At 46.6% G+C, this 26,455-nt stretch overlaps 1 protein-coding gene across 1 annotated transcript in view; it reads left to right on the forward strand.

Annotated features, from left to right (window-relative positions):
• LOC140426948 (RUN and FYVE domain-containing protein 1-like) overlaps positions 1-26,455 on the forward strand; it is a 104,206-nt gene that overhangs the window by 40,733 nt on the left and 37,018 nt on the right. The window contains exons 7-13 of the mRNA XM_072512253.1: positions 392-457; positions 980-1,049; positions 1,145-1,246; positions 11,685-11,801; positions 12,164-12,331; positions 13,741-13,838; positions 20,477-20,596. Coding sequence (XP_072368354.1) covers positions 392-457; positions 980-1,049; positions 1,145-1,246; positions 11,685-11,801; positions 12,164-12,331; positions 13,741-13,838; positions 20,477-20,596 — 741 coding nt within the window. The remainder of the gene's footprint in view (positions 1-391; positions 458-979; positions 1,050-1,144; positions 1,247-11,684; positions 11,802-12,163; positions 12,332-13,740; positions 13,839-20,476; positions 20,597-26,455) is intronic.

Consider the following 26,455-nt stretch of genomic DNA (forward strand, 5'->3'; position numbering starts at 1 on the left):
GGTATAACATAAATATAACATGATGACTCTTCTTCCCAAGAGGCTCCTTCACCTAGAATGATATAATGATATATCTGGGAACATAACTGGGGCTGTTTAGCACAGGGCTAAATCACTGGCTTTGAAAGCAGACCAAGGCAGGCCGGCAGCACGGTTCAATTCCCGTAACCGCCTCCCCGAGCAGGCGCCGGAATGTGGCGACTAGGGGCTTTTCACAGTAACTTCATTTGAAGCCTACTTGTGACAATGAGCAATTTTCATTTCATTTCATAACATGAATAGCTCACAAAAAAATTAAGCCTGCACTTGAGATAAGTTGACTGAGTTCAGTTTGATTTGGAGATGTTCAAAAACAATGGTCTATTGTTTATTTCTATTTCTTGACCGGCAGGGATGCTGAACTCACTACAATTCTGGACCAGAAACATTATGTGGAAGAACTCAACAGACACTTAAGGTGAACCACCAAAAATCTTTATTCGTACCTATGCTGTATAGAATAGCACTATTGCTTCACAGCGCCAGGGTTCCAGGTTCGATTCCCGGCTTGGATCACTGACTGTGTGGAGTCTGCATGTTCTCCCCGTGTCTGCGTGGGGTTCCTCCGTGCCTGTTAGGTCATTTGGACATTCTGAATTCTCCCTTGGTGTACTCGAACAGACGTCTTAGTGTGGTGACTAGGGTATTTTCACAGTAACTTCATTGCAGCGTTAATGTAAGCCTACTTGTGACACCAATAAAGATTATTATTATTATTAGAATTAAAATTAAAATATATAATTTTGTTAAATGTCAAGTATTCTCTGGTATTTTCTTCGCTCTACTAAAATGGATGAAAATTTGAATATCTGTGTTGTTAATGCCTTACTGCAGTGTAGTTACATTTCATGTGTCTCTTCACCTCTTGACTTAATCTGAGTATGCTAATGTTTGTATTAACTAAGTGTGACATTTGACTGAATCTCTTTCTGTTCTACAGTGGGACAGTTTCAGATCTGCAGACAAAACTGGATTCATTGGAAAAAACCAACGCAAAAATAATTGAAGAGGTGGATCGTAATTATCAGGTCTTTTCCTGGTGTTTTTCTTGGCATTCCACTTGAGTCTGCAATCTGATTCTATGCTTATTTTGATATGTTTTCAGCTTGCTGCAGCAAATGACAGAATTCAGTCACTTCAAGAGGAACAGAATCAACTAAAGCAAGAAAACTCATCGATCCTTGAAACAAGTGAACGTCGAGTGGAGGTTGGTCAAAAGAGCTAATGTAATATTCTACAATGCACAATGCACTGATCCATTATCTGCTGTAGAAGGGATATTTGCGGTAATTAAAATTACAAATGTTTTTCTTATAAAACCTAATAAATATTAATTTGAGAAGGCATGGATTTGTTAAAGGCAAATCACGTGTGACTAACTTTATTCAATTTTTTAAGTGTCTGTGGGTGCGCACGCTGTTTTTCACTGAATGCTGGAAATCTGAAATTAAAACAAAATCTGGCAGCATCTGTGGAGAGCGAAACATAACTTTTCAAATCCATATGACCCTTCTACATAAGAGAAAAATATTAGTTCTCCGGTCAATCTTTCAAAAGTGGTGGTATGAATACAGAATTGCCTCAATACTGGAAGTGAAGGGTCGTGGTGGATGGATGTTTATCAGATGAGGAAGTGGTTTGCATTGGTAGTCTTCTGGGTACTTTTTTGGAATCTTGGGTTCATTGCTCTGCAATTTTGATGAATGACCTAGACTCTAGTGTAGGGAACTGTTATAAAGTTTGCAGAGGATCCAGAACTTGGTAAAATAGTAGACTATGGATGGTTATTGCCTTAAGTATGGCATAAACAGAATGGTGAAATGGGCAGAATCCTATCAAATGGAGCTCAATATAGAAAAGTGTGAAATAATGTATTTTGAAGGATTGATGTGGTAAAACAGTATACTGTATGGCGCAATATTAAAATGTACAGATGAACAACGAGACCTTTCTAGTTCATATGCAGAATCATTAAAAGTGGCTTACCTTCTGTGCTGTAAACTCCTCCAGCGTGAAGCTTTAATGCATTAAGATTTCTGTTGAATGTATGTGGCAAATACATTTTCATCAACTAACATGTTGGTTTTGTCAGAGAACTGTAATTTACAATGACTTGACAGATTTGAAATGCACTTATTCATAATGACTATGATCAGATGTTAGTTTGGGTGGTGGCTTGATAGCCCTGGGCTAAAAGGAGGAAATCATATGATGACATCTGTGAAGTGTGAGAGGTTAGATTAGATGCTGTTGTGAAGGCAGGGATGGGCTCAGTTATGATGCGCCAGGGCCCCAGGTTTGATTCCTGGCTTGAGCCACTGTCTGTGCAGAGTCTGAACGTTCTCTCAGTGTCTGCGTGGATTTCCTCCTGGTGCTCTGGTTTCCTGCTCTGCTTTTCTCCCACAAGTCCCGGAGGATGTGCTGTCCAGTGATTTCTCCTGAACAGGTGCCGTAGTGTGGCGACGGGATTTTCACAGTAACTTCATTGCGGTGTTAATGTAAGCCTACTTGTGACAATAATAAAAATTATTAATACATTGTTACTTAAGCCGAGCACTGGATGGGTGATTGATTTATGTTGAACTATAATCTAGCATGAATTACCACGCTCAAAAGTACAAGGGAGAATATAGTCTTAAAATTTAGGAAATCCTTTTTCTTGTTTCTTTTAAGAAGGTTACTAAGGGAGCATTTGAAGAAGTGCTAATCTTGCAAAACCATCCTGACCAGAAGATCCAAGATTCATTTCCCATTCTGTGTTTACTTATTCACAAAGTCAGCAATTGGGGAATTTCCTTGCTGTCTGCTGAGTAAATGCATTGCTAAGCCATTCTGACAAAAAGATCCATCTTTACTGTAATAATTCCAGGTGTGGAGTGAAAGGTCAAACTGGTTTATTTTACTGAAAATAAAGCCGCTACCAGGGCACACAAAACAAATGTCCCAGCCCAGGACTATCCTCGTCTGGTAGCGACATTTAAAGGTCCCACTTAATGAGCCCCAGTTGGGCGGGCCTTCGCCCGCTCACAACGGGAACTCTCGTTCTACGAAGCCCACGAGCCGGGAAGATCAATCAGTGATTTTCCCCTCATGGTCCTCGTGAACACCCGCTGTGATAAGGCCTCTTTCGTCACTTGGCACGAGGCCTTGAGTTGCCGGCAGGTGGAGCCTGGTTAGGGAGTGTGAAGCGGACTGGGGATCGCTGCTTCCTTGTTGAGCGCTGAAGGGCCACAGATGGAGGCTCATCTTTGCTGCAGAACTCCGGTGGGGATTAATCTCCTCAGCCTCCACTTCTTCATAGCTGGGGGAACGACTCTTGGGTCCCCCATAGGCTGAGTCCCCTTGCCGGAGGTAGTTACAACGGGCATCAAGCACATCGTCTCTGCTGAAATAATCTCCACTAGAGTGGGTTCCCTGCTTCTCATGTGGTCCAGGTGCTTTTTCATGGCCTTCCCTTGGACTTTGACTTTGTAAGAAACCGGACCAGCCGTTTCCAGCACGACTCCTATGATCCATTGGTAGCCATCTCCAATGCTCCGCACATAGATGGCATCTCCTGTTCCTAAGGTGCTTTTGGGTCTTCTAGTGTCGTTCCTTTTTTGGATCTCTGCTTTGGTTTTCAAATCACCACCCCTCCGATTAGGAACGGCAGACTGAGAATGGTTTGTAGCCGTCGTCACATTTAACAATTCTGCTGTTGTGACTCCCAACGTTGTCGTGTGCGCCATGGTTCTATAATCAAAGAAGAACCGGGACAATTTTGATCCAGGGAACCAACAGGCTGCTTCTTCATTCCGGTTTTCAATGTTTGAACTGCCTGTTCAGCCAGGCCATGAGACGTTGGATGTTCGGATGTGTTTAATGCTGTTCAATTTCATGAATGTCTAAAAGTCTCCACTGGTAAAGGGGGTACCATTATCGGATGCGAAAACCTCCAGTTTGCTGGGGGTACAGTGCCGCTATTTTTTCTATCGTTGTATGAGAAGTCATGAGAGACATATGATGTACTTCTAACCATTTTGAGTGGGCATCGATCCCAAGAATGGGTCAACAAAGTTCACGTGCACCCATACCGTGGTATTCCTGGCCATTCCCTGGGTGCAAAAAGGCCAAAGGTGGAAACTTCTGGTTCTCCTGGCCAAATTAAGCACAGCTTCATCAGACTCTCCATGTCTGTATTGTGCCCGTGCCACCAATTGTAGCTCCTTGCGAGTATTTTCATCTATGAAACCCGGGGTGTCCATTATGTTATTCTGTCAGGATTGGGCACCGACCTGGGCAGGGGTGACTACTTGCCTCTCACAAAGTGGTACCATTATCTACTCTTGGCTCTTGTCATTTAGTGATGAAGAGCTTCATGTCATCTGTAGGGTGTCCTCTGATTCCGCCACTGCGGATCATATGGTGCAATTTTGCCAGAATGTGGCCTTTCTGGACCCATGCTTGAATCTGCTTCGTGGATACTGGCAAGGTATCCTGACAGTTCAAGGTCATGACATGATGACTTCTTCCAATTCCGGCAGAGGGGCCAAGTTTGTGGGCAGTGGGAGGCCATTCCCTAGAAATGGAGGTGGAAATGGGAGCTGCAGTCACCATCGTGACTATCGGAACTGCCAGTCCGGGTCTGGGAGCTGCAGCAACTCCCCAGTGGCGCTGCTAATCTCCAGCTCAAAAGTATCCATCGGCAGGCAATCAGAGGCGAAGGCCACAATATCGCCCCCTTCCCCTCCTGCAGCCCCGCACCTACGACACCCCACAAAAATCGGCACCAAAGGAACCAGTGTAAGCTTGACGCCCACAAGCCCTGACAGATTCAAACAGCATCTCCCCAAAATTTATCCAGCTGTGTCAGGATTGGGCACCAACCAGCCCCCTCCCACACCTCCCGTACATATCTTCTATCCCCGGAAGAAAACCCTCAATGGGTCTGGGTCATATGGGCCCAATGTTACCACCTTAAATTGTATAAGGCTCATCCTCTCACAGGAGGAGGTTGAGTTGACTTGGGTGCATTATTTCACTCTCAACTCTTCCTCCCCAGCCCTTCCTCCCCAGCCCTTCCTCCCCAGCCCTTCCTCCCCAGCCCTTCCTCCCCAGCCCTTCCTCCCCAGCCCTTCCTCCCCAGCCCTTCCTCCCCAGCCCTTCCTCCCCAGCCCTTCCTCCCCAGCCCTTCCTCCCCAGCCCTTCCTCCCCAGCCCTTCCTCCCCAGCCCTTCCTCCCCAGCCCTTCCTCCCCAGCCCTTCCTCCCCAGCCCTTCCTCCCCAGCCCTTCCTCCCCAGCCCTTCCTCCCCAGCCCTTCCTCCCCAGCCCTTCCTCCCCAGCCCTTCCTCCCCAGCCCTTCCTCCCCAGCCCTTCCTCCCCAGCCCTTCCTCCCCAGCCCTTCCTCCCCAGCCCTTCCTCCCCAGCCCTTCCTCCCCAGCCCTTCCTCCCCAGCCCTTCCTCCCCAGCCCTTCCTCCCCAGCCCTTCCTCCCCAGCCCTTCCTCCCCAGCCCTTCCTCCCCAGCCCTTCCTCCCCAGCCCTTCCTCCCCAGCCCTTCCTCCCCAGCCCTTCCTCCCCAGCCCTTCCTCCCCAGCCCTTCCTCCCCAGCCCTTCCTCCCCAGCCCTTCCTCCCCAGCCCTTCCTCCCCAGCCCTTCCTCCCCAGCCCTTCCTCCCCAGCCCTTCCTCCCCAGCCCTTCCTCCCCAGCCCTTCCTCCCCAGCCCTTCCTCCCCAGCCCTTCCTCCCCAGCCCTTCCTCCCCAGCCCTTCCTCCCCAGCCCTTCCTCCCCAGCCCTTCCTCCCCAGCCCTTCCTCCCCAGCCCTTCCTCCCCAGCCCTTCCTCCCCAGCCCTTCCTCCCCAGCCCTTCCTCCCCAGCCCTTCCTCCCCAGCCCTTCCTCCCCAGCCCTTCCTCCCCAGCCCTTCCTCCCCAGCCCTTCCTCCCCAGCCCTTCCTCCCCAGCCCTTCCTCCCCAGCCCTTCCTCCCCAGCCCTTCCTCCCCAGCCCTTCCTCCCCAGCCCTTCCTCCCCAGCCCTTCCTCCCCAGCCCTTCCTCCCCAGCCCTTCCTCCCCAGCCCTTCCTCCCCAGCCCTTCCTCCCCAGCCCTTCCTCCCCAGCCCTTCCTCCCCAGCCCTTCCTCCCCAGCCCTTCCTCCCCAGCCCTTCCTCCCCAGCCCTTCCTCCCCAGCCCTTCCTCCCCAGCCCTTCCTCCCCAGCCCTTCCTCCCCAGCCCTTCCTCCCCAGCCCTTCCTCCCCAGCCCTTCCTCCCCAGCCCTTCCTCCCCAGCCCTTCCTCCCCAGCCCTTCCTCCCCAGCCCTTCCTCCCCAGCCCTTCCTCACACATCCAGGATCAGCAACTTCCCCAACAATGTATACACTGGCAACTGAGGGAATGAGGCAGTTCCTCCCACACACAATCCTGCACCCTTGGCAAGTCAAACCTCTCTGCACTTCCTCCAGTACTGCAAACCTGCCCTCCACAAACCGGTCTCTCACCCTCACTATCCCTTCTTAACGCCATCTCCAGTATATCCCATCCATCCGCCCCCAGTGAAAACCTGTCATTCCCACATAGTGGGGTCAATACCGGTATGTGCACTAATTTAAAATATCCCCTCAACTGATTCCAAATTTTAATTGAAGGTACCACCACTGGACTGCTCGCGTACTCCCCGGGGAAAACATCAACGGGGCTGTCCAGTGGGCCCTCAAGCTTGTCCCCTTGTATGAGTCTTCCTCCAACTGGACCCATAGTAGCCCAGTCATGTGCCATCTGAATTTCCAAATCCCGAAATCTAACCCTAGCCACTCTAAACAGCAGAGCCCCCAGGTTCGCACTACCCCAAAGCAATCACTGGGAAAATCTCACTTTTACGAATGTTCATTTTGTATCAAGAAAAGGCCCCAAACTTTCCCAACAGGTCCATAGTTATCCCCTTTACTGTCCAGGGGATTTTCCACGTACAACAGTACAACGTCGGCGTACAAAGACACCCAATGCCTCCTACCTCCTTCACAATCCCCTGCCACTCTTCCAAAGCGCAAATGCCAAGGACTCAATTTTCAATGCAAACAATGGCGACAGTGGGCATTTCTGCCATGTTCCCCTATGCAGCCCAAAATAACCCGAGTTTATCTCGTTCGTTCTCACACTTGCCCTGGGGGATGCATACAGGAGCCGTACCCAATGCACCAAATTTCGGTCCAAACCCAAACCTTCCGCGGATCTCGAACCAGTATCGCCACTCCACCCGGTCAAAGGCCTTTTCCGCGTCCATCAATATGATTACATCTTGGACTCGCCCCTCCGAAGAGGTCATGACCACATTTATTAATAATAATAATCTTTATTGTCACAAGTAAGTTTACATTTACACTGCAAATGAAGGTACTGTGAAAAGCCCCCAGTTGCCATATTCCAGCGCCTGTTCGGGTACACTGAGGGAGAATTCAGAATGTCCAAATTAACCTAACAGCATGCCTTTCGGGACTTGTGGGAGGAAACCGGAGCACCCGGAGGAAACCCACGCAGACACTGGGAGAGCATAAAAACTCTGCACAGACAGTGAATGCCGGGAATCGAACCTGGGATCATGGAGTTGTGAAGCAACTGTGCTAACCACTGTTACCGTGCTGCCGTTCTCGCCGGTCTGATACTCCTGCGTCTGGTGGTGGTATCAGCGTTGAGGGTCAGGAACCAGTGTAGGTAACACTTCAGACTGGAAGGCATGTCTCTGGGGTGCTGATATGTAGGTTTGCGCCAGGAGTGGCGGCAGGCGGGGATAAAGCACTTCAGACATATATTTACAGACTGTGGATGGATCTTTTTGTTACGTGTACTGAGATGCAGTGAAAGGTTTTTTTCTGCGAGCAGATCATTTAGTACATTAAAAGAAAATACATAATAGGCCAACGCAAAGTACACAATGTAAATACATAGACACCAGCATCAGTCCATAACAGGGTCATTTACGAGTCTGGCAACAGCGGGGAAGAAGTTGTTTTTTAATTTGTTCATGCGCGTTCTCAGACTATTGTATCTCCTGCCCGATGGAAGTAGTTGGAAGAGTGAGTAAGCCGGGTGGGAGAGGTCTTTGATTATGCTGCCTGCTTTCACAAGGCAGCGGGAGGTGTAGATGGAGTCAATGGATGGGAGGCTATTCTCTTCCCTCCTGCTGTGGCCCTTTTAGTCAGTGTACATTATTACAATGACCAGAGCGTGTATTTACAAGTGTCTATTTACAGTTTAGTTTGGGCTTCAGTTTTGGGCATGGCTCCACCCTCACTCCCATAACCTTAGACATCACCTCGCAAAAGGTTGTCCAGTACCCAACAAGACTGGGGCAAGCCCAGAACATGTGGGTGTGGTTGGTTGGGCCTCCCTGGCACTGTTCACATTTGACCTCCATCTCCAGAAAGAACCTATGTATTTGGGTTCTGGTTAGATGCTCCGTGCACCACCTTTAGCTGTGTTAGGCTCAGCCCTGCGCATGTGGAGGTGAAGTTCGCCCAGTGTATTACTTCAATACAGAGTCCTCCCCCCCCATCTCTATACATCAAGTTTGCACCGACCTACTTAAGCTCTCACTTCCACCCTATCCCCTGTACCCAATAATCCCTCCTAACCTTTTTGGACACCAAGGGCAATTTAGCATGGCCAATCCACCTAACCTGCACGTCATTAGACTGCGGGAGGAAACAGGAGCACCTGGAGTAAACCCACGCAGACACTGGGAGAATGTGCAGACTCCACACAGACAAGTGACTCAAGTTTAGAATTTAACCTGCGACCCTGGCGCTGTGAAGCCACAGTGCTAACCACTATGCTACTGTGCTGTCCAGTTCCTCCTCCCATTTTTTCCTTGTCTCTTCCTGGGGGGTAGCATCCTCCTCCAACAGTTGCCTGTACAGGTCTGCACAATTTCCCTTCCCTAGGTCGCCCATGTCCAGAAGTTCTTCCAATAACGAGTGTCCTAGTATCTGGGGGTATGTCGTTGTTTCCTTATGGAGGAGGCTTTTATCACCGGTCGTTTTCTCTTGGTAAATGGAACACCTCCGTGAGTTCCCCGAGGGTCACTACTCTCGTCCTTGTACATGTCCTCAATCGTTGGTGTACCTGCGTCCTGTCTTCACCTTTTGAAGGTGGCTTCCATTATTGCAGGAGTAAACTTGTGGTTGTTGCAAATGGGGGGTCCATGGTGGACATTTTGGATAGGCCGAAGTGCTGCCTCATTTGCTACCGCGTTCGGAGTGTGGCGACTATCACTGGGCTCCTCCAGTATTGGGGAGCGAGAGCGGCGGCGGCTAGAGTTTGGAGGGGCGCCCCAATGCAGGAACTCTCGTCCCATCTTCACCCGCTCTAGTCCCGGTTTCTTCACCCATCCCTTAGCGTTCAGCAAGAAGCTTGTGGATCTAGTAAAGAACCATTACAACCCAAAGCCGTCCATAATCCTCCCAACGCTACAGATTCAACACAACTGGAGAACCCTTGGGGAACCTGTGGACAAAAGCCCTGGCTAGATTAAGGAAGCTGACCAATATCTGACAGTTTGGCCCATCCCTGACCGAGATACTAAGCAACCAGCTAGTGTATGTGATCAATAATGTTGCGATACAAAAAAATACTGTTGGCAGTATCGGCCCTAGATCTTAAAAAGGCTATAGAATTAGCACTATCCTTGAAGGATGCCAGGAAAGGGGCACAAGAACTCCCAAAGAGCCAGCATTCCCAGCAAAGTTTCCTACGTGTCTCACCCACCGCTAAGACATTCTGGCATCTCGGAAGAGGGGCTGGATAACCATAGAAGTAACAGGGAAGCCTTCCCAAAGGACTACAAGTGTCAGTCGCGAGGCTGCTGCAAGCATTGCCAAAGGACACGACCCAGGCAAGGCTGAAAAAAAAAATATATAGTTTCAATGACGTGCCTCGCACTCTTAGTCCAACCCCTCTAGCCCACTTCCTAATGTTTGGCATCAGCATAGTCTCAGAACATGTTTTCTTAAATCGGGTTGATGTGTAGCCAGTTAAAATGGCTAACTCCCGATTTAGAATGGCCAACCCCGATTTTAAAATGGCGAACGGAAAAGGCTGATGGGAAAATCAGCCAACAGGACTAAAAACAAGCAGCTACAGGTAAAACTGTGTATTCGCCTCTGGGGAGGCCAGACAGAATCGATACCTGCAGCCATCAGCATCACAAAACACCCGCCATCTGAATATTAATTAGCAATCCCCGGGAACAATGTGCAACAAATTAGACACACAAAGCCAACCCAGACTTTTCGGCGCCAGCAGGAGCCTACACAAAGAGAGGTGAACGACCACCCCAAAACCGCCCATCGATCAAGGAATCGCTCCAGCATTGGAGAATATCGAACCAAGTGATTGGGACGAAGTCCAATCACTTGGAACCAGGTACAGGGTCCGCCCCGAAAGGCGGGAAACCCCTGGGGACTATAAGAATAGAGTCCAAGTTCAAATCGCTCTCTCTCTCCATCCATCCTTCCGCACCCTTCGAGACCCTTCTGCTGACCTTCTGCAACAGCCGCTAAAATCGTACGTCTTACTTCAACGTTCGCTACGAGATAGGCGCTCCTGGCTATCGACCTGTACCAGCTTTGAATCCCGCAGGCTCAGAACCCATACGAAAGGCCATTCGTTTCCCTGACCTGGTGGGCCATTCCCAAAGTTAAGTATTGGCCTGTTAGTTGTAGGAAGTAGCTTAGAAGTAGAATTAATGTATAAGTATTGATTACTGTATAAAATATGTGCGTTGATTTAACTCTTACTAAGCGGTGTGTTGGATTATTGACCATTACTCGGACTTGAACCACGTGGCGGTATCAGAAAGATACCTGGCGACTCCAGAGCAAAGGTGATAGAACAAGAGCAATTAAACTAAGGCTAAAACGAGCAACAGATGCTTTTCAGAAGAAAAAAGGGAGAAAAAAGAGTGCAGTAAATATCAGAACTGTCACGTATTATATGTCCTCACTTCTAAGTGAAACCATTTAAAGTGAATCGTGGGTTCCCATAGGATTCCATATTAAAGCCAGAGTTGGGGACCGTTGGACATTCCTTGCCCAGAAAAAACAATGCACAAGTTGAAATACTGTACCATATATGTGAAGCACTGTGCATTCCTAGTTGGAATAAATCACTGAATACAACATAAATGCTATATAAATTTAAATTAGATAACACAAAATCGCCCAAACAAGCTCTGAATAGCACAAGGCCCAGGATTTAAGCCGGAGGTAGGGAAGAGGGAGTTCCTGTTACTCCTGTTACTTCACCACCCAGTCGGCATTTTTCCATCATGAAACATATGGCTCCTCTTCAAGTGGCAGTGACTGCCTCGACTGAGGTCAGGCTCCCTGCCCTGCCTCCCGGATCGTGGCCCTCACACTCTCCATGCAGCCTTGGCCTCTGGTGATAGTAGTTGGTCCAGCTTCAAAACATGGGGTAGCAAGCCAAGAGTTCAAATAGCATGAAAACGGTGACACAGAACGGGCCCAAAAGTACAAATGACATTGAAACAAAATGACATCAAACTGGTAACGTAAAACGAAGACTTGCTGTAAAGTTACTCAAGTAACTTTATGTTTTTGTGTACGGAAATTGCAACTTTTTCCATCAGTTTTTAAACTCTTTTTGACTTTTTTTTAATCAGGTGAGCAGACAAGATTCCGAAGTAGAGCTGGAAACATACAAGCAAACTCGTCAAGGTCTGGACGAAATGTACAATGAAGTCTGGAAACAATTGAAAGAAGAGAGAAAAATTCGAATGGTAAATGTTTGTCTGCAAAGGATAATTGTGCTTTGTTTATGAAACGAGCAGCAGCTAATAAAAAGATTGGTTACTAACTTTGTGAAACTTTTAAATATTGGAGAAATTTTAAATTTGTGTATTTCAGTACTGGCTTTAAAAAGAACCCTGAAAATGAACTAAACTTTGAACATTTATTTAGATATGATCATTTTTGGTTACGTCTGTGCAGGAATTCCTGTCTATAATAGTCTCGGAAGAAAAAATAATTTTAGCATGACCAAACTCTCACTTAGCTTCCAAACATATATCCTCACCTATTTGCATTTATTTATTTTTGTTCAGTTTTAATGGTTGAAGCGGTGTGTATAATTTCTATGCAGGAACTGGAGAAAGAACTGGAATTGCAGATGAGCTTGAAGCAAGAAATGGAAATAGCCATGAAGCTATTGGAGAAGGACACACATGAGAAGCAAGATACATTAGTAGCTCTCCGACAACAGTTAGAAGAAGTTAAGGCCATCAATTTACAGATGTTTCATAAAGCTAAGGTAAAGCATTAAGAGTGATGGGACAATACTGACTCCTTACTGAGCAAGTAATGTTCAAGGCTATGCATTGTGGAAGTACTGGGATATGGAATTAGAATTTTAAAATTAGAATTCCTCCAGTGTAGAAGGAGGCCATTTGATCCATTGAGTCTGCATCGATCCTCTAAAAGAACGCCCTATCTAGGCCTACTCCCCAACCCCAACCCCGTAACCCCACCTAACCTACAAATCTTTGGATACTAAGGGGCAATTTGGCACGGCCAATCCATCTAACCTGCACATCTTTGGACAGTGGGAGGAAACCAGAGCACCCGGAGGAAACCCACGCAGACCTAAGTAGAAAGTACAAACTCCTCAAAGTCAACCAAGGCCAGAATTGAACCTGGGTCCCTGGTGCTGTGAGGGAGCAGTGCTTGCCACTGCGCCGATAGTTAATCATATTGCCTTATTCAACAGCAGAACAATGATGGAATATGACAGTAGCATAGAACCATAGAAATGCTCTATATTATGGATTTTGCTCTTTGCAGCCCTGCTACACTCACTATTTTGTAAATTGGGCAATTTAGCATGCCGAATTCATCTACCCTGCACAGCTTTGGGTTGTGGGGGTGAGACCCACGCAGACATGAAGAGAATGTGCAAACACTACATGGACTGGGGCTGGGATCGAATCCGGGTCTTCAGCGCCATGAAGCAGCAGTGCTAACCACTGCGCCACAGTGCTGCCCTACTATTCCAAATTAATAACCCCTCTGCATTGACACCAACTGGAGGAAATAGCGTTTCAATATTATTCCTATCAAAATACTTTTTTAAATCTTTGATTCATTTGGGTATTTTATGTCAGTGGAAATAGTTAGAATCATAGAATCCCTACAGTGCAGAGGGAGGCTATTCGGCCTATCGAGTGCACTGACCCTCCAAAAGAGCACACTCCCCCACCCTATCCTGCAACACCATCTAATCATTGGACCTTAAGGGGCAATTTTAGCATGGCCAATCCACATAACCTGCAGGTCCTTGGACTGTAGCAGGAAACCCATGCAGACACCACGCAGACAATCACCCCAAGGGGGAATTCAACCCCGGTCCCTGGCGCTGTGAAGCAGCAGTGCCAGCCACCATGCCACCCCATTGCTGTGCCCCATTGTGTCCCATCTTCTCCTTTGGTCTGTGACACCTTAAATCTCTGCTCATAACAATAGTTTTTTTTTATCCCTGGTGAATTTATATGCTGTTTGCTATGTTTGGCTTTACTGCCTATTCAATGATTGCATGTTAAAAACTGCACAAAGGCGTAGCTCCATATTTAAAAGATGTCAAATAAAGTTCTTGTGCAATAGACGTAAAGTGTTGTAGTTGTGACCTATTCTGTGTTTTATTCTGTTTGATGAATTGTCATTTAGAACTCTGAAGGCTCTGCGCAGCAGAAAAATGAGATGATAAACTCTTTGGAACAAAAGACTAATCAGATGATTGATGCCACAAAACAGATGGAGGAACGGTACAGTAACGATAGAACCTATATAAAATAAATGTCATGTGCTACATTCTATATTCACAGCTGAAAACATTATTATGATTCTCCATGGTAAATTTGTCTTTGCATAACTATCTGAAATGTTGGTGCTTTCCTTTTTGAAGGAAAGTTAGTTAACACTGTTTTTGGTAGATTTGGTAATGGGTTGCTGGACTTTCAAATCCAGGGGTAGCATGTTGTAGATATGCCTAAACTGCATTAAATGGTGGTAAGATATAATTGTCCTCTTTTTGTTATTCAATCAGCCCTGGGATCAAATCTGAGAATTTGCTCTTCCACATGGTCTGGATCAGACTGGGTGGTGCACTACTTTATTTTTAACTACCTAGTTGAAATCAAAGCATTAATACGCCAGTGAAATAACTGTACAGTAAACATTTTAAAAAGAGTACCCAATTCTCTTTTTCCCAACTAAGGGGAAATTTAGCATGCCAATCTACCTATCCTGCACATCTTTGGGTTGTGGGGTGAGACCCATGCGGACGCGGAGAGAATGTGCAAACTCCTTACTGACCCGGGGCTAGAATTGAACCCGGGTCGCAACACTGTGAGGTGGCCGTGCTAACCACTGCGCCACCAGGTCGCCCAAGCTGTATGGTGGTATTAATGCAAGATTTTTTTTTCTAATTTAAAGTGCCCAATTCTTTTGTTTTCCAATTAAGGGGCCATTTAATGTGGCTAATCCACCTACCCGCACATCTTTGGGTTGTGGTGGTGAGACCCATACGGAAATGGGGAGAAGTGCAAACTAAGAATAAGGCAACAGTGCTAACCACTGCGCCACCGTGCCGCCCCTTTTCGGGCTCTTATTTTGCCTTCTGATAAAGAGTCGACAACCCGATTGATTTTGTAAAAATATTTTTATTAAGGGATTTGAAAATTGCTATAAAAGTAACAATAACATAGACAATGACATCAACATGGTATAATAAACATTTCCCCTCCGCATCTCAATCTTCACATACCCGAACCATAAAACAGCAATCGCACCCCCACCACCCACCTTGGAATACTGCATCTGCTGACATTTTAATTTTTCCGAGAAAGCTGACGAACGGCTGCCACCTCCGGGTGAACCCGACCATTGACCCTCTTAAGGCGAACTTTATTTTCTCGAGACTGGGAAACCCAGCCATGTCACTAACCCAGGTCTGTACACTCGGGGGTTTCGAGTCCCTCCACATTAATAAGATCCATCTCCGGGCTACCAGGGAGGCAAAGGCCAAGACGTCAGCCTCTTTCACCCCCTGAACTCTCGGCTCTTCCAACACTCCAAAGATCGCAACCTCCGGACTCGGCACCACCTGTGTTTTTAGCACCATTGACGTTGCCTTAGCAAAACCCTGCCAAAACCCTCTAAGCTTCGGGCATGCCCAAAACATGTGGATATGATTTGCTGGGCTTCTCGCGCACCTATCTTCTACGCCGAAAAACCTGCTCATCCTAGCCGCTGTCCTGTGTGCTCGGTGGACTACTTTAAATTGTATCGGGCTGAACCTGGCACATGATGAGGAGGTATTAACTCTGCTTAGGGCATCTGCCGATCTCTCCTCCTAGCTTGTCCTCCCACTTGCTCCTCCACCTGAGTTTCCTCTGCCTCCGAAAGCTCATGGTAAATATCTGAAACCTTCCCACCCAGGTACTGCAGACTGCTCTATCCTGTATCGCCCTTGGCGGCAGCAACGGAAAGGCCGGCACCTGTTTTCTCAGGAAGTCTCGCACCTGCAAATACCTAAACCCGTGCCCTGCTGACAATTCAAATTTATCCTCCAAGGCTTTCAAGCTGGGAAAGCTCCCATCTATAAATAGATCCCTCATCCTTCTAATTCCTGCCCTTTACCAACTCTGGAACCCACCATCTAGCCTACCCGATACAAACCGACGATTGTTATAAATCGGGGTCCAAACCGATGCTCCCTCCACTCTCACATCTCCCCCAGGTTCTCAGAGCTGCCACCACCACCGGACTTGTGGAGTATCGGGCCGGCGAGAACGGAAGAGGTGCCGTTATCAGTGCTCCCAAACTGGTGTCTTTGCGTGACGCCGCGTCCATCTGCTCCCATGCCGACCCCTACCCCACTACCCACTTCCTAATCATGGCTATATTAGCTGCCCAGTAGTAATTGTAGAAGTTTGGCAGCACCAACCCGCCCTCCCCCGACTGCGCTCCAGCAACACTTTCTTCACTCGCGGGGTTTTACCCGCCCCCAAACAGCCTGAAATAACCTTATTCACCCGCTTGTAAAAGGCATTTGGGATGAAGATGGGGAGGCACTGAAAGACAAACAGAAATCTGGGGAGGACCGTCATTTTCACAGTCTGAACCCTTCCCGCCAGTGATAGCGGGAGCCTGTCCCATCTCTTTTAAAAAAAATTAAAAAAAATTTTTTTTTTTAAATTCTCCTCCATTTTCACATTTTCTCCCACATTTACATCCATCAACAATAAACAATAATCAGCAAGATATGTCAGTCCCCATAATAACAACGATCCCATCTACCCACCAACCCCCAAACCTCAACCCGCATGTTTACATAAACAAATGACAAAAATAAATCAGGGATTACCCGTAGTCACCTGTAATCTTACACAGCTCCCCCCCACCCCCACCCCAGGCCTCCAGCTCCTCCCGTCCACTGCCTCTTGTAAAACTCCTCCCCCTACCCTCGGTTCCTTCCCCCCCCAACTTTCCACCCCGCTAGACCACTCGGACCCTGTTCTGCCAGGCTCCGATGGCCGCAGCCCCTCTCCCCACCTCACTCCCGCTCACTGGCCGGCTTAAACCGGCCAGCGTGGAGGCCCCCGCCCGGGTCCCTTTCCCACTTGCCCGGCCCCAGGAAAGCCCAAAGATCCCCTTTTAGCACACAAACCCCACCTATCCACCTACACCCCAAAGAACTCATTTCGAGTGAAAGTCCCGTCCCTTCCCTCGTCCAAATATATACCACATTGGCTCCTTTAGTCTCTACACCCGCGCGCAGTGATACAAAAAAGAAGAAAATACAGTCATGAGGTTATATCGGCACATGGCCATTCCTCAGTTTGGCAGTTCTGCCACAGTCCTTCTGCTTTCGCAAACTCCTCCGCTGCTTCCGCCGTTCCAAAACAAAAGTCCCTGAGCTTGCGGATATACAATGCCGCACCGCACCTTGCTAATGTACAGTGCCTCTTCACCCGGTTGAAGGCAGCCCGCCTCCTTGCCAGCTCCACCGTAAAGTCCTGGTATACACGTATACCAGCTCCAGCCCACTGCACCACCCGCTTCTGCTTGGCCCAGCTCAGGACCTTCTCCTTCACCCTGTACTTGCGGAAGCACAGAGTCACTGCCATTGGCGGCTCATTCGCCTTTGGTACAGGCCTCCACGACCGATGAGCCCGATCCAGTTCATATCGGGAGGGGTCATCCCCCAGTAGTTTTGCCAGCATCGCGGCAAAATACTCAGTCGGCTTCGGTCCTTCAACTCCTTTGGGCAGCCCCAGAATCCTCATTCTGTCGCCTGGATCTGTTTTCCAGGTCTTCCATTTTTCCTCGCAGATTCTTGTTCGTGTCCATCACCTTCCGCATCTCTTTCCCCATCGAGGTAAGTTGATCACTGTGCTGCAACACCGTCTCCTTCACTTCCTTCAGCGCCTCCCCTTGCTCTCGCACCTCCGCCACTGCGCTCGCCACCTCGTCCTCACCGGGGAAACCGCCTCTTCCACCAGCACACTCAAAGCCTCCCTCATCTCCTTCCTCACCGTCTCCATGCATTTCTCAATCTGCGCCAACTGCTTTTCAAAGTCCGCAGCCCTCGCCTTGGTTATTTCTTCAGCCGTAAGCAGTGCGGCCTTCCCTGGTGCTCCAGCCTCCATTTTTCCTGGTGACCCCGTGGTGACCTTTCCACTCTCCGGACCTCCAGCTGGGTTTTTTTCGGCTGTTTTTCTGCTCACCCTCGACATTTTTCTTTGTTCTTTTTTTCCTCCTGTGTCTTCTCAGTGCCTCCTCCGTGCCTTCTCCCTTCTGCCGCCTCCGCGGTCCCTGGCACCGGGCTTAAAGCCCCGAAATTGCCGTTCCCGAGCGGGGGCTCTCCATTGTGCGGCCGCCTCCCGCCCGCCGTCACCGGAAGTCCAACTGACAGAATTATTGTTACATTTCAGGATGCTCTCCTCCTTCTGGGTGGGTAAGTTTCGGGGGAGGACCTGCCTCCTGCACGGTTCGGGTTATTTGGCTGTGGTTCCCCTCCCCCAGTCTCACCTCACCAGCTTCTATCCCTCATTGACCCAACCCTCGCCTGTCCCATCTTTTAAAGTTCTGTCAACTGGGATTTGTTCTGTCAACTGGGATAGGTTTAACTTGTGCAGTGCCTCCCATTCCCAGGCCACCTGGATTCCCAGGTATCGAAAGCTCTTCCCTACCATTCTAAGCGGCAGCTCTCCCAGTGTCTTCTCCTGTCCTCTTGCTTGGATCGCGAACATCTCGCTTTTCCCCATGTTCAATTTATACCCTGAAAAAGTGCCTACTTCCCCCATCCCCTCCAACGGGTCTGAAATATACAAGAGCCCGGTTGATTGATGGTATTGTTGCTATTACAGTGTGTCTTTAACCCAAATGCAGTGGACAAATGACTGTGAGCCGGCTTTGTTCAATCAAATAGTATTTATTCACACTCCGTGTTACAGTTAATCAACCACACCATCCAGCACAAGTTATTTTACAGAATACTAAAGTTCAAACTAGACCTTAACTTAATAGAGTGACCAGCAAGTACCCAGACAGATAAAGGCCATTATCTATATTCGACTTCGGTAGTCCTCAATGTTCGGTCCTTGGTCTGGTCTGATGCTCTGGCTCTGGTCTTCTTTCTGTTCGGAGGTGTGATGGTCCTCTTTGTGGTGGCTGGTGAAGTTCACTGTTGTTTTGTTGCTGTTGCAGAGAGATTGATTCTAAGGTGATGCAGCACCTTTTAACCTGCTTGGATTTCAGCTTGGACGTCCCTTTTGGGAAGTCCCTGGTTCATTGCCAATCAATTGTTCAGGGCTCGATCACCGTGATCGATCAAATCCAATCAGGGGTTGCCACATCGATTTTGGGATGGGCAGTCCGTGGCCATGCCTGCATGTGTTGGCGGCAGGTAGGCCCTTCCAAATAAGGAGTTTAAATGCCTCTGTGTCTGGCCAAAAAGTGTGATTGACAGGATAGTTCTATTGTTCCTGGGATGGCCTGAAGATTGTATTTTTCCTGTGTATTGTGATGTCTAGCCTGCAGCTTGCTCATAATGTTTATTTGAATTGCAGCCTGCTTGTCCATTACTTGGTTACATTTTCCCAGCGTATTTTGCAGGGCGCCATGTTAGGTGGCCTTCGGCCACAATATCAAAATACGATTGTATTGCTAATTATCCACTTGAATACACTTTGTTAAGAACTGAATCAAAGCTTGAGAAATGAAATATCAAACGATAGACAAGGGTCAAACTCATTGCAAAAAGTCTAAAACATAAAAGCATAAAGAAATCACTTTAAACACAAACAGATAGATGATTCAAGAATTCAGGAATGCTGGAATTCAGGAACAAGACTTCAACCACGAGGTCCTACTTTAAAGGGAATTCTTACCTCTGGTTTAACCCTTTATTTACTCATTGGTTTCTAATTCTCAGCTGAGACCTCCTGGTTTGTTCAAATGGATGTCTGTTACTTAGAGGATGAATATTAATCAACCATTAAGATTGGTGCCCATTAAAACTAGCTCAGCGTCTGCATGCGCAGTCTTAGAAAAATTACTTGATCGGTTTCTCACGCCACAGCTTGGCACGGAGACCTTGCTGTAACTGATTAGTTGATACGTTTTTAGTGCTGAATATACCGGAATGCAATGGCTGATTCATTATATGAAACATTGACTGAAACAATGTCTGTCTGGGTTCCCAGAGTCAAGACACTGGAATATAATGGCTAATTCAATATGTGAAACAATGACTGGGCTCTCACAATCAAGACACCTTTAATAACTTTATCTCTCAGCTAATTACATTCACTTAGCACCTAAAACTATCAATAAATCAATAGTCTATAAGCCTCTGACTTGATGCAAGGATAAATCAATAGTCTATAAGCCTCTGACTTGATGCAAGGCAAAGAACATCAAGCACAGAGTGTTGGAAAACCACTATGTTGTCAGGTCATAGAGTACGGATTGATTTTCTTTTCTCCATCTCCAATTTGCCCCACTCTCCATATTTAATCCTAATCCTGGATGTACTGCTGTGTGTTGCGCAATGTGGATATTGGATAGTTAACCAAAAGGAGTAGGGAACATGATGGCTGTTCTCGGGTACACTAATGTATCTTGATAGCTGATCTAAAGCATTATTAGTGGATGCCTGGTACAGAGGCAGTTGATGTCAGAGTTCATGTACTCAAAAGAAGCAGTGAAAACCTTTTCAAAATCTAAATGATGAGGGTTCAGAGTTAATTGGTATGAAATCTTTGAGTGCTGCATTGTTAAATAATTATTGCTATATTATTCATATTTAACGTCTGTACAACTCCATTTTTCTGATATATCTTTCTGATATCTCATAACTTCTGCATCAATTGACACTACTTTTGTTTAATGTTAGGTTGCAACAGTCTGAACAAACTAAACATTTAATGGAAGAGAAAAATCGAAAGATTGAACAGGAATTTGTCAGCAAAATTGAGAATCTCCAGCAACAGCTCAGTGAACTGAACAAACAACGGTAAGAAATCAGAACAGCGGTATATCTTCTATAAGATATTGCACTAGTAACTAAATCATAATCTTTATTAGTGTCAAAAGTAGACTTGCATTAACACTGCAATGAAGTTACTGTGAAAATCCCCTAGTCGCCACACTACGGCGCCTGTTCTGGAACACTGAAGGAGAATTCAGAATGTCCAATTCACCTAACCAGCACGTCTTTTGGGGGGAAAATAGAGCACCTGGAGGAAACCCACGCAGACATGGGAAAAATCATTACCTCAATGCTGGCCAGAAATTTTATGCTGGGACATAGCGTCAAAGGCACCCATTGAATTGAGACAGCTGAATGTAAAACAGAATTAACAAATTGGTGAGTTAAAGTGCTTGACACAAAGAATGAAGAGTGGGAGAGACCGTAAACAGATTATCAAGACTTTTTGAATGAAATTATCAACTCTCATGTTAATGCTATGCTTTTGAGGTGGATCTCAAAAGTCCTGAATATGGCTCTGATGGGACTCCATATGATAGCACTGTGCAAGATCCTGTTAAACATTTTGGTAATATTTAAGCTCCTGAGAGCAGCATCCTGATCACTGATCACTGGCTATGCAGTCATGCTAAAAACCTTCCTGGAAATCACCGATCTCCTTGACATTCTCTAAGTGGTCAACAGTGGTGCATTTTCATGCGTCATGCGTTCTGACGTATCGACCAAAGTAATATGGGTCCAGCATAGATATAATTTTTTTCTTAACTGCTCTCACGGTCAACTCTCCCCACCAAACTTTTAACTGGGAGCTGGGTTTTGACTTCATGATATGCAGCTAGTGGAATCAAGTCCACAATTTATTTGCATGGAATTTTTGCAGATGTATAGAAAATTATTACAATTGAAAGACTTCTGTGCCGCTAGAAATCTAAAAACATGATTGTTCTAGTTCCTTTAGTTCTGGCAAACCTGGTGACTTTATTTGAAATGATCTATTTTCTGCATGATTGTGCTGAACATGGATAAACATTAATCTTTGTGTTTTATAGTATGAAAATTATGTTCAGAATTTTTTAGTTGGGTTGAGTTTAAACTTTTTTTATCTGTACTCCGATCTTTTTCTGTTATCGTGCTTTAAGTTATAAATAGAAATGGAATACTGAATAAGGGTGGTTGGCAGTACTTGTAATGAAAACTCAGCTGACCTCTCAGAGAGAAATCATTAATATTCATTGCATTAAGAATTTGCCATGCTGTGAGAAGTCATTCAAGCGGTGATTAGGCACATTTTGTTTCAGTAGATCCCCTCTTGAGGAAATACTGCAATGCAGAGGCAATTTCTCAAAACCAATACCTCTGCTATGAAAGATATTTTGAAATATGGATCCAACAAGTGCTATCCATTAGTTGTTTCAAATTATATTTTTTCTATGTCATTGAGTGTACTCGCATCTTCTTTGGATTTTTCATAGGATTTGGAAATTAGTTTGTGAAGTGTTTTGTTTTCAAATTGATGTGGTGAGTTAGAATTATACCCAAGCATATACTGCTACTGTTGAGACGGGGGTTTATTTTTCATGAAGTAGACAGTGAAAATATGCTCCCATGTTAATTGGGGCAATTAGTAATTGGTTTCATTTTGGACTTCCTGTAAAGATCCACCCTTTTGTTTGGATACCCATATTCATTGCCCGGGGAAGGGGCAGAGTGTTTTATACAAAAGGAGCTTTTTTGGGGAAATGTTTTATTTAAAACAAATTTGTAACATTTCCAGAGAGAAAACAGGCCCTATGCAAAGAGCCTTAACAAAACAGTGGGAAAGAATAAACATGTTAATAAAGCACTTCCTCTGTCAGCTCTGTTTGCCCTGCCCCACATGTTCAACTAAACTAATGTGGCTCTAACCCCCCCCCCCCCTCTCCCTCTGGTGCTGCTGCTGTCGGGTTTCCTGCGCTGTTCCCTGAGAGTCTGCAAGCGACCTTCTCCCCCGGGGGATCCCTAGACAACCCCCCCTGCCCACTTAAGTCTTCCATGCTCTCCTTCCCGGCTACCCCCCCCCCCCCCCCCCCCCCCCCCCCCCCCCGGAGGCCTGACCTGCCAGGCCAGCCCTGCGCTTGGCCCTAGCCCGCCCCTCCTCCTACTCTCCCTGGGGCCCCCTGACTTAATCTAGCTACGCTGACCCCTGCCCTTGCCGCCTGTCTGTCTCCCACCTGAGCGCTCGGGCCACCCCCGGCCCCTCTCTCTACCCCCCCCCCCTTGATGCTATCCCCCCAAAACACCCTACACAATGCGCCCTCAAGTCCCCGCTCTCTGTCCCGGCTGAAAACAATCTTGGATAGAACATTGCAGTACAGGATAATTTAACAAACCGCCGCCACACAAAAGCTCTGAGAGCCCAGAGTCCCTTAGTTGAAGTCCAGCTTTTAATAAAAGTCCACACCTAGTCCGAGCAAATTAGGTTAACAGACCGCCGCCACTGTACAGCACTGAGAAAACTAAGTGCCCGTTCGTTCAAGTCCAGCTTTTCTTTAATAAAAGTCCAAACCTGTTCTGGTGTCTCAAAGTAGTAGTGGAGTTTCTCAAACGTAACCCAAAGCTTCGCAGGATACAGCATTCCAAACCTCACTACCTTTTTGTAGAGGGCTGCCTTTACCTTGATGAATCCTGCACGCCTCTTGGCCCGTTCCGTTCCCAAGTCCTGGTAGATGCGCACCTCACAATTCTCCCATCTGCTGCTCCTATCCGCCTTGGCCCATCACAGCACACGTTCCCTGTCAGCAAGCAGGTGAAAGCGGACCACCAGTGCCCTCGGGCGGTCGCCCGTCCTGGGCTTCCTTGCGCCCATCCAACTCCAGGGGTCAGGGGAAGGCCCCCAGCCCCATCAGCGCCTCGAGCATACCTTTCACGTATGCACCCACATCCGACCCCTCGCAGCCCTCGGGCGGGGGGAGGGCAACGATCCTCGAATTCTGCCTCCTGGCTCTGTTCCCCAGCTCTTCAAGCTGCTCCTGTATCATCCTTTGGCGGGCGTTCAACTCTTCCACCTCATGCTCCAGCTCCGCCACAGTGTCCGCCTGGCTGGAGAGCTTAACCTCGACCTCCCAGTGCGCCTTCTGGACCGCCTGCGCCTCGACTATTCGGTCCATTGCTGCCCTCATCGGGTCCAATGTGTCCCTCTTCAATTCGGCGAAGCAGTTCTTAAAAAACTCCATCTGCTGCTCCCTTGGACAGTGAGCCTCCGCTCCCTGCCGTCCGCCATGTTTCGCCGCCTGGCCTGGGGTCCCCGCTGCTCCCGCTTCGAGCCCTGCCGCTCCACTCGACCACTTCTGGTCCAGCTGCTCATACCCTGGGGGGGGGGGGGAAGCCGCTTCCCTATCATCCCCTCAACCTAACCAGGTCGCCAGGTCCCGCAAAAGTCCGTTTAAAAAGGTCCGTTTGCCCATCGCGGGCGGGAGCAATCCGACCTGTGACCTGCTTCCTCGAGGGTGCCACCGGAAGTCTCAAAAGGCACTTTCTGACGACCACTAGGAAAGGAGTTACTTAGATGGTCGCTCCACTTATCCCCTGAGCCCCCTGTGTTTTGTTCTTAATTGCTCTTTCTGAAATAAAACCACTTTCATGATTTCCAATAATCCTCCTCTTGTGTTTGAAATTAACGATTGAAGAAATGCTTAGAAAGTAATGTCTCGGGGTGACACGGTGGCACTGTCGTTAGCACTGCTGCGTCACGCCGCTGTGAACCTGGATTTGATCCCGGCCATGGGTCACTGTCCATGGGGAATTTGCACATTCTCTACGTGTCTGCATGGGTCTCACCCCCACAACCCAAAGGCGTGCAGGGTAGGTGGATTGGCCATGCTAAACTTCCCGCTGAACTGGAAAAAAGAATAGGGTACTCTAAATTTATAAAAAAAGAAAATAATGTCTCAAAATTCAGTTCCAATCACAAGAAGTTCTATTGATAAACCTTGGGTTATACTATCCAATAAGTAATGGAGAATACAAGCATACAACAGGTGGAGGAGATTGGAAGCTGTCAGGAGAAGAGCATGGTTTTAATCAAGTTTTTTACTGCTATCATTGTTCGTAAGTTTGTTCTGTTCTGCATTTTACTGACTAGCTTACTTTTAATAAATATAATTAGTTAATTCTGAATCTTGGTCTAGTTCCTGTGTAGTTAGTTGATGATGCCATCAACTGGGATGGTTGTGATAGATGTTAAATGAAGGATAACAACACTGCCAATGAGCACGTGTTCCCTGGAGAAGGCAGAAAAAACTGATTCTGGGAGATGTCAGGTCTGCTTAAAAATGTTTAACAAGCTCCCGCAACACACATGGCCAGAAATTACTACATCAGTAACAATAGGTGTATCCTGTCATGCAATGCAAACTGTCATTTCTAGATGTAAACAAGTTTGAAAACAGACTATAATTGTACGACTGGAGGCGTAGCGAGTTCAAATGGGCATATGATTGTTTTGTCAGAAGAATTGGCTGAGTGTGTTTTCTTCCAACCACTATTGTTGAGTAGAAAGTGATTTTGACCATCTCCACAGATTTTTGTTGTTCAATGGTAATGAAAACACACTGCACAGTCTTCAACCACAAATGCTTGTTCTCGGTCCAAAATACAGGTGATTTAAGGGCACCTTTTCTCATGCTCCTGAAGTATTGGTGCACAATGAGTTTTTAATGCCTCTAACACATACTGCACTTAATTTCTTTGCACATTTAAAATTAGCAATGGTAATGCTTCAGCTATGATCTGCTAATGTGCATGAATTTACTTAAAAGGAAAGTTCATTTTAAAAACCAGTATCTACCTACCCTTGTTTGATCATGCTTTAAAGTTTTTTCAAAGAAACATCACTTTACATGATTCACGGCAGATACTTGAAACTCCTGTCCCAAATCAACATTCCGACCAATAATTAAAGAACCCTATTTTATGAAACAAACACTGATGGCGGTCCTTCTGCTTGGCACTTTTCCAATGCATGGAATTCATATGTTGCCGAAAAAAGTGGATGTTTGCAGATCTTCACAGAAGAACTGCTGAAAAAGATTTTTTCAAAAAAAAAAAGTATTTATATTTTATATCATTTTATAAGTTAGTGGGTAGGGTACAGATAAATTCAGTGCTTTGAATTGTGAACAACAGTAATTGGAGGGGGGGGGGGAGAGAAGAAAACCAAGTCCAAAGGATTTCTATCTGCACCTAACTTTAATATTTTATTAAAAATCTGTGGCCATGTTATAACTAGTTGGGAAATTTGATCTGAAAGCGACCACAAGCTTACAGTCCATCTACCTTTATGGATTTCGTCCTTGATAGAATGGAATTTTAAAACTTGCAACATTTCCCCTTGATTAGAATTTCCAGAACAGAAACGGGTCTTTCAATCCAACTAGCCTCTGTGGTATTTCATGCTCCAAACAAGCGAAATCTTGAGGATCCAACAGAAGTGTTAAGCTTTGGAACCATTTGGACAGGTGTATTGAATACCTACAAAATGTAATTATTAATATAACAAACAGTTATTCTAAGTTGTAAGTTCATTCAGTTGTGAGCACTGCATCTCAAAAGATATATTGCCTTTGGTGGGGAAGCAGCAGAGTAACCAGAATAATGCTCTGGCTAAAAGGACTATACCAGAGGACATGGCATGTATTTTCTTGAGTATAGAAGATCGAAGTGATATTCAAAATTATTAAAGGATTTGATGGCATAAATGAAGACACATAATTTCCTCTGGTGGGGAAGTCCAGAACAAATTGGTATAACTTTACAAAGTGAAGCTGGACTGGACCATTCAGGAGGGAAGTCGATAAGCACGTCTTCACATAAGAATAATGAAAATGTGGAGCTCTTACCCTTAAT

This window comes from Scyliorhinus torazame, chromosome 7 (assembly GCF_047496885.1).
Source record: "Scyliorhinus torazame isolate Kashiwa2021f chromosome 7, sScyTor2.1, whole genome shotgun sequence".
In the NCBI taxonomy this organism is placed as follows: Eukaryota; Metazoa; Chordata; class Chondrichthyes; order Carcharhiniformes; family Scyliorhinidae; genus Scyliorhinus; species Scyliorhinus torazame.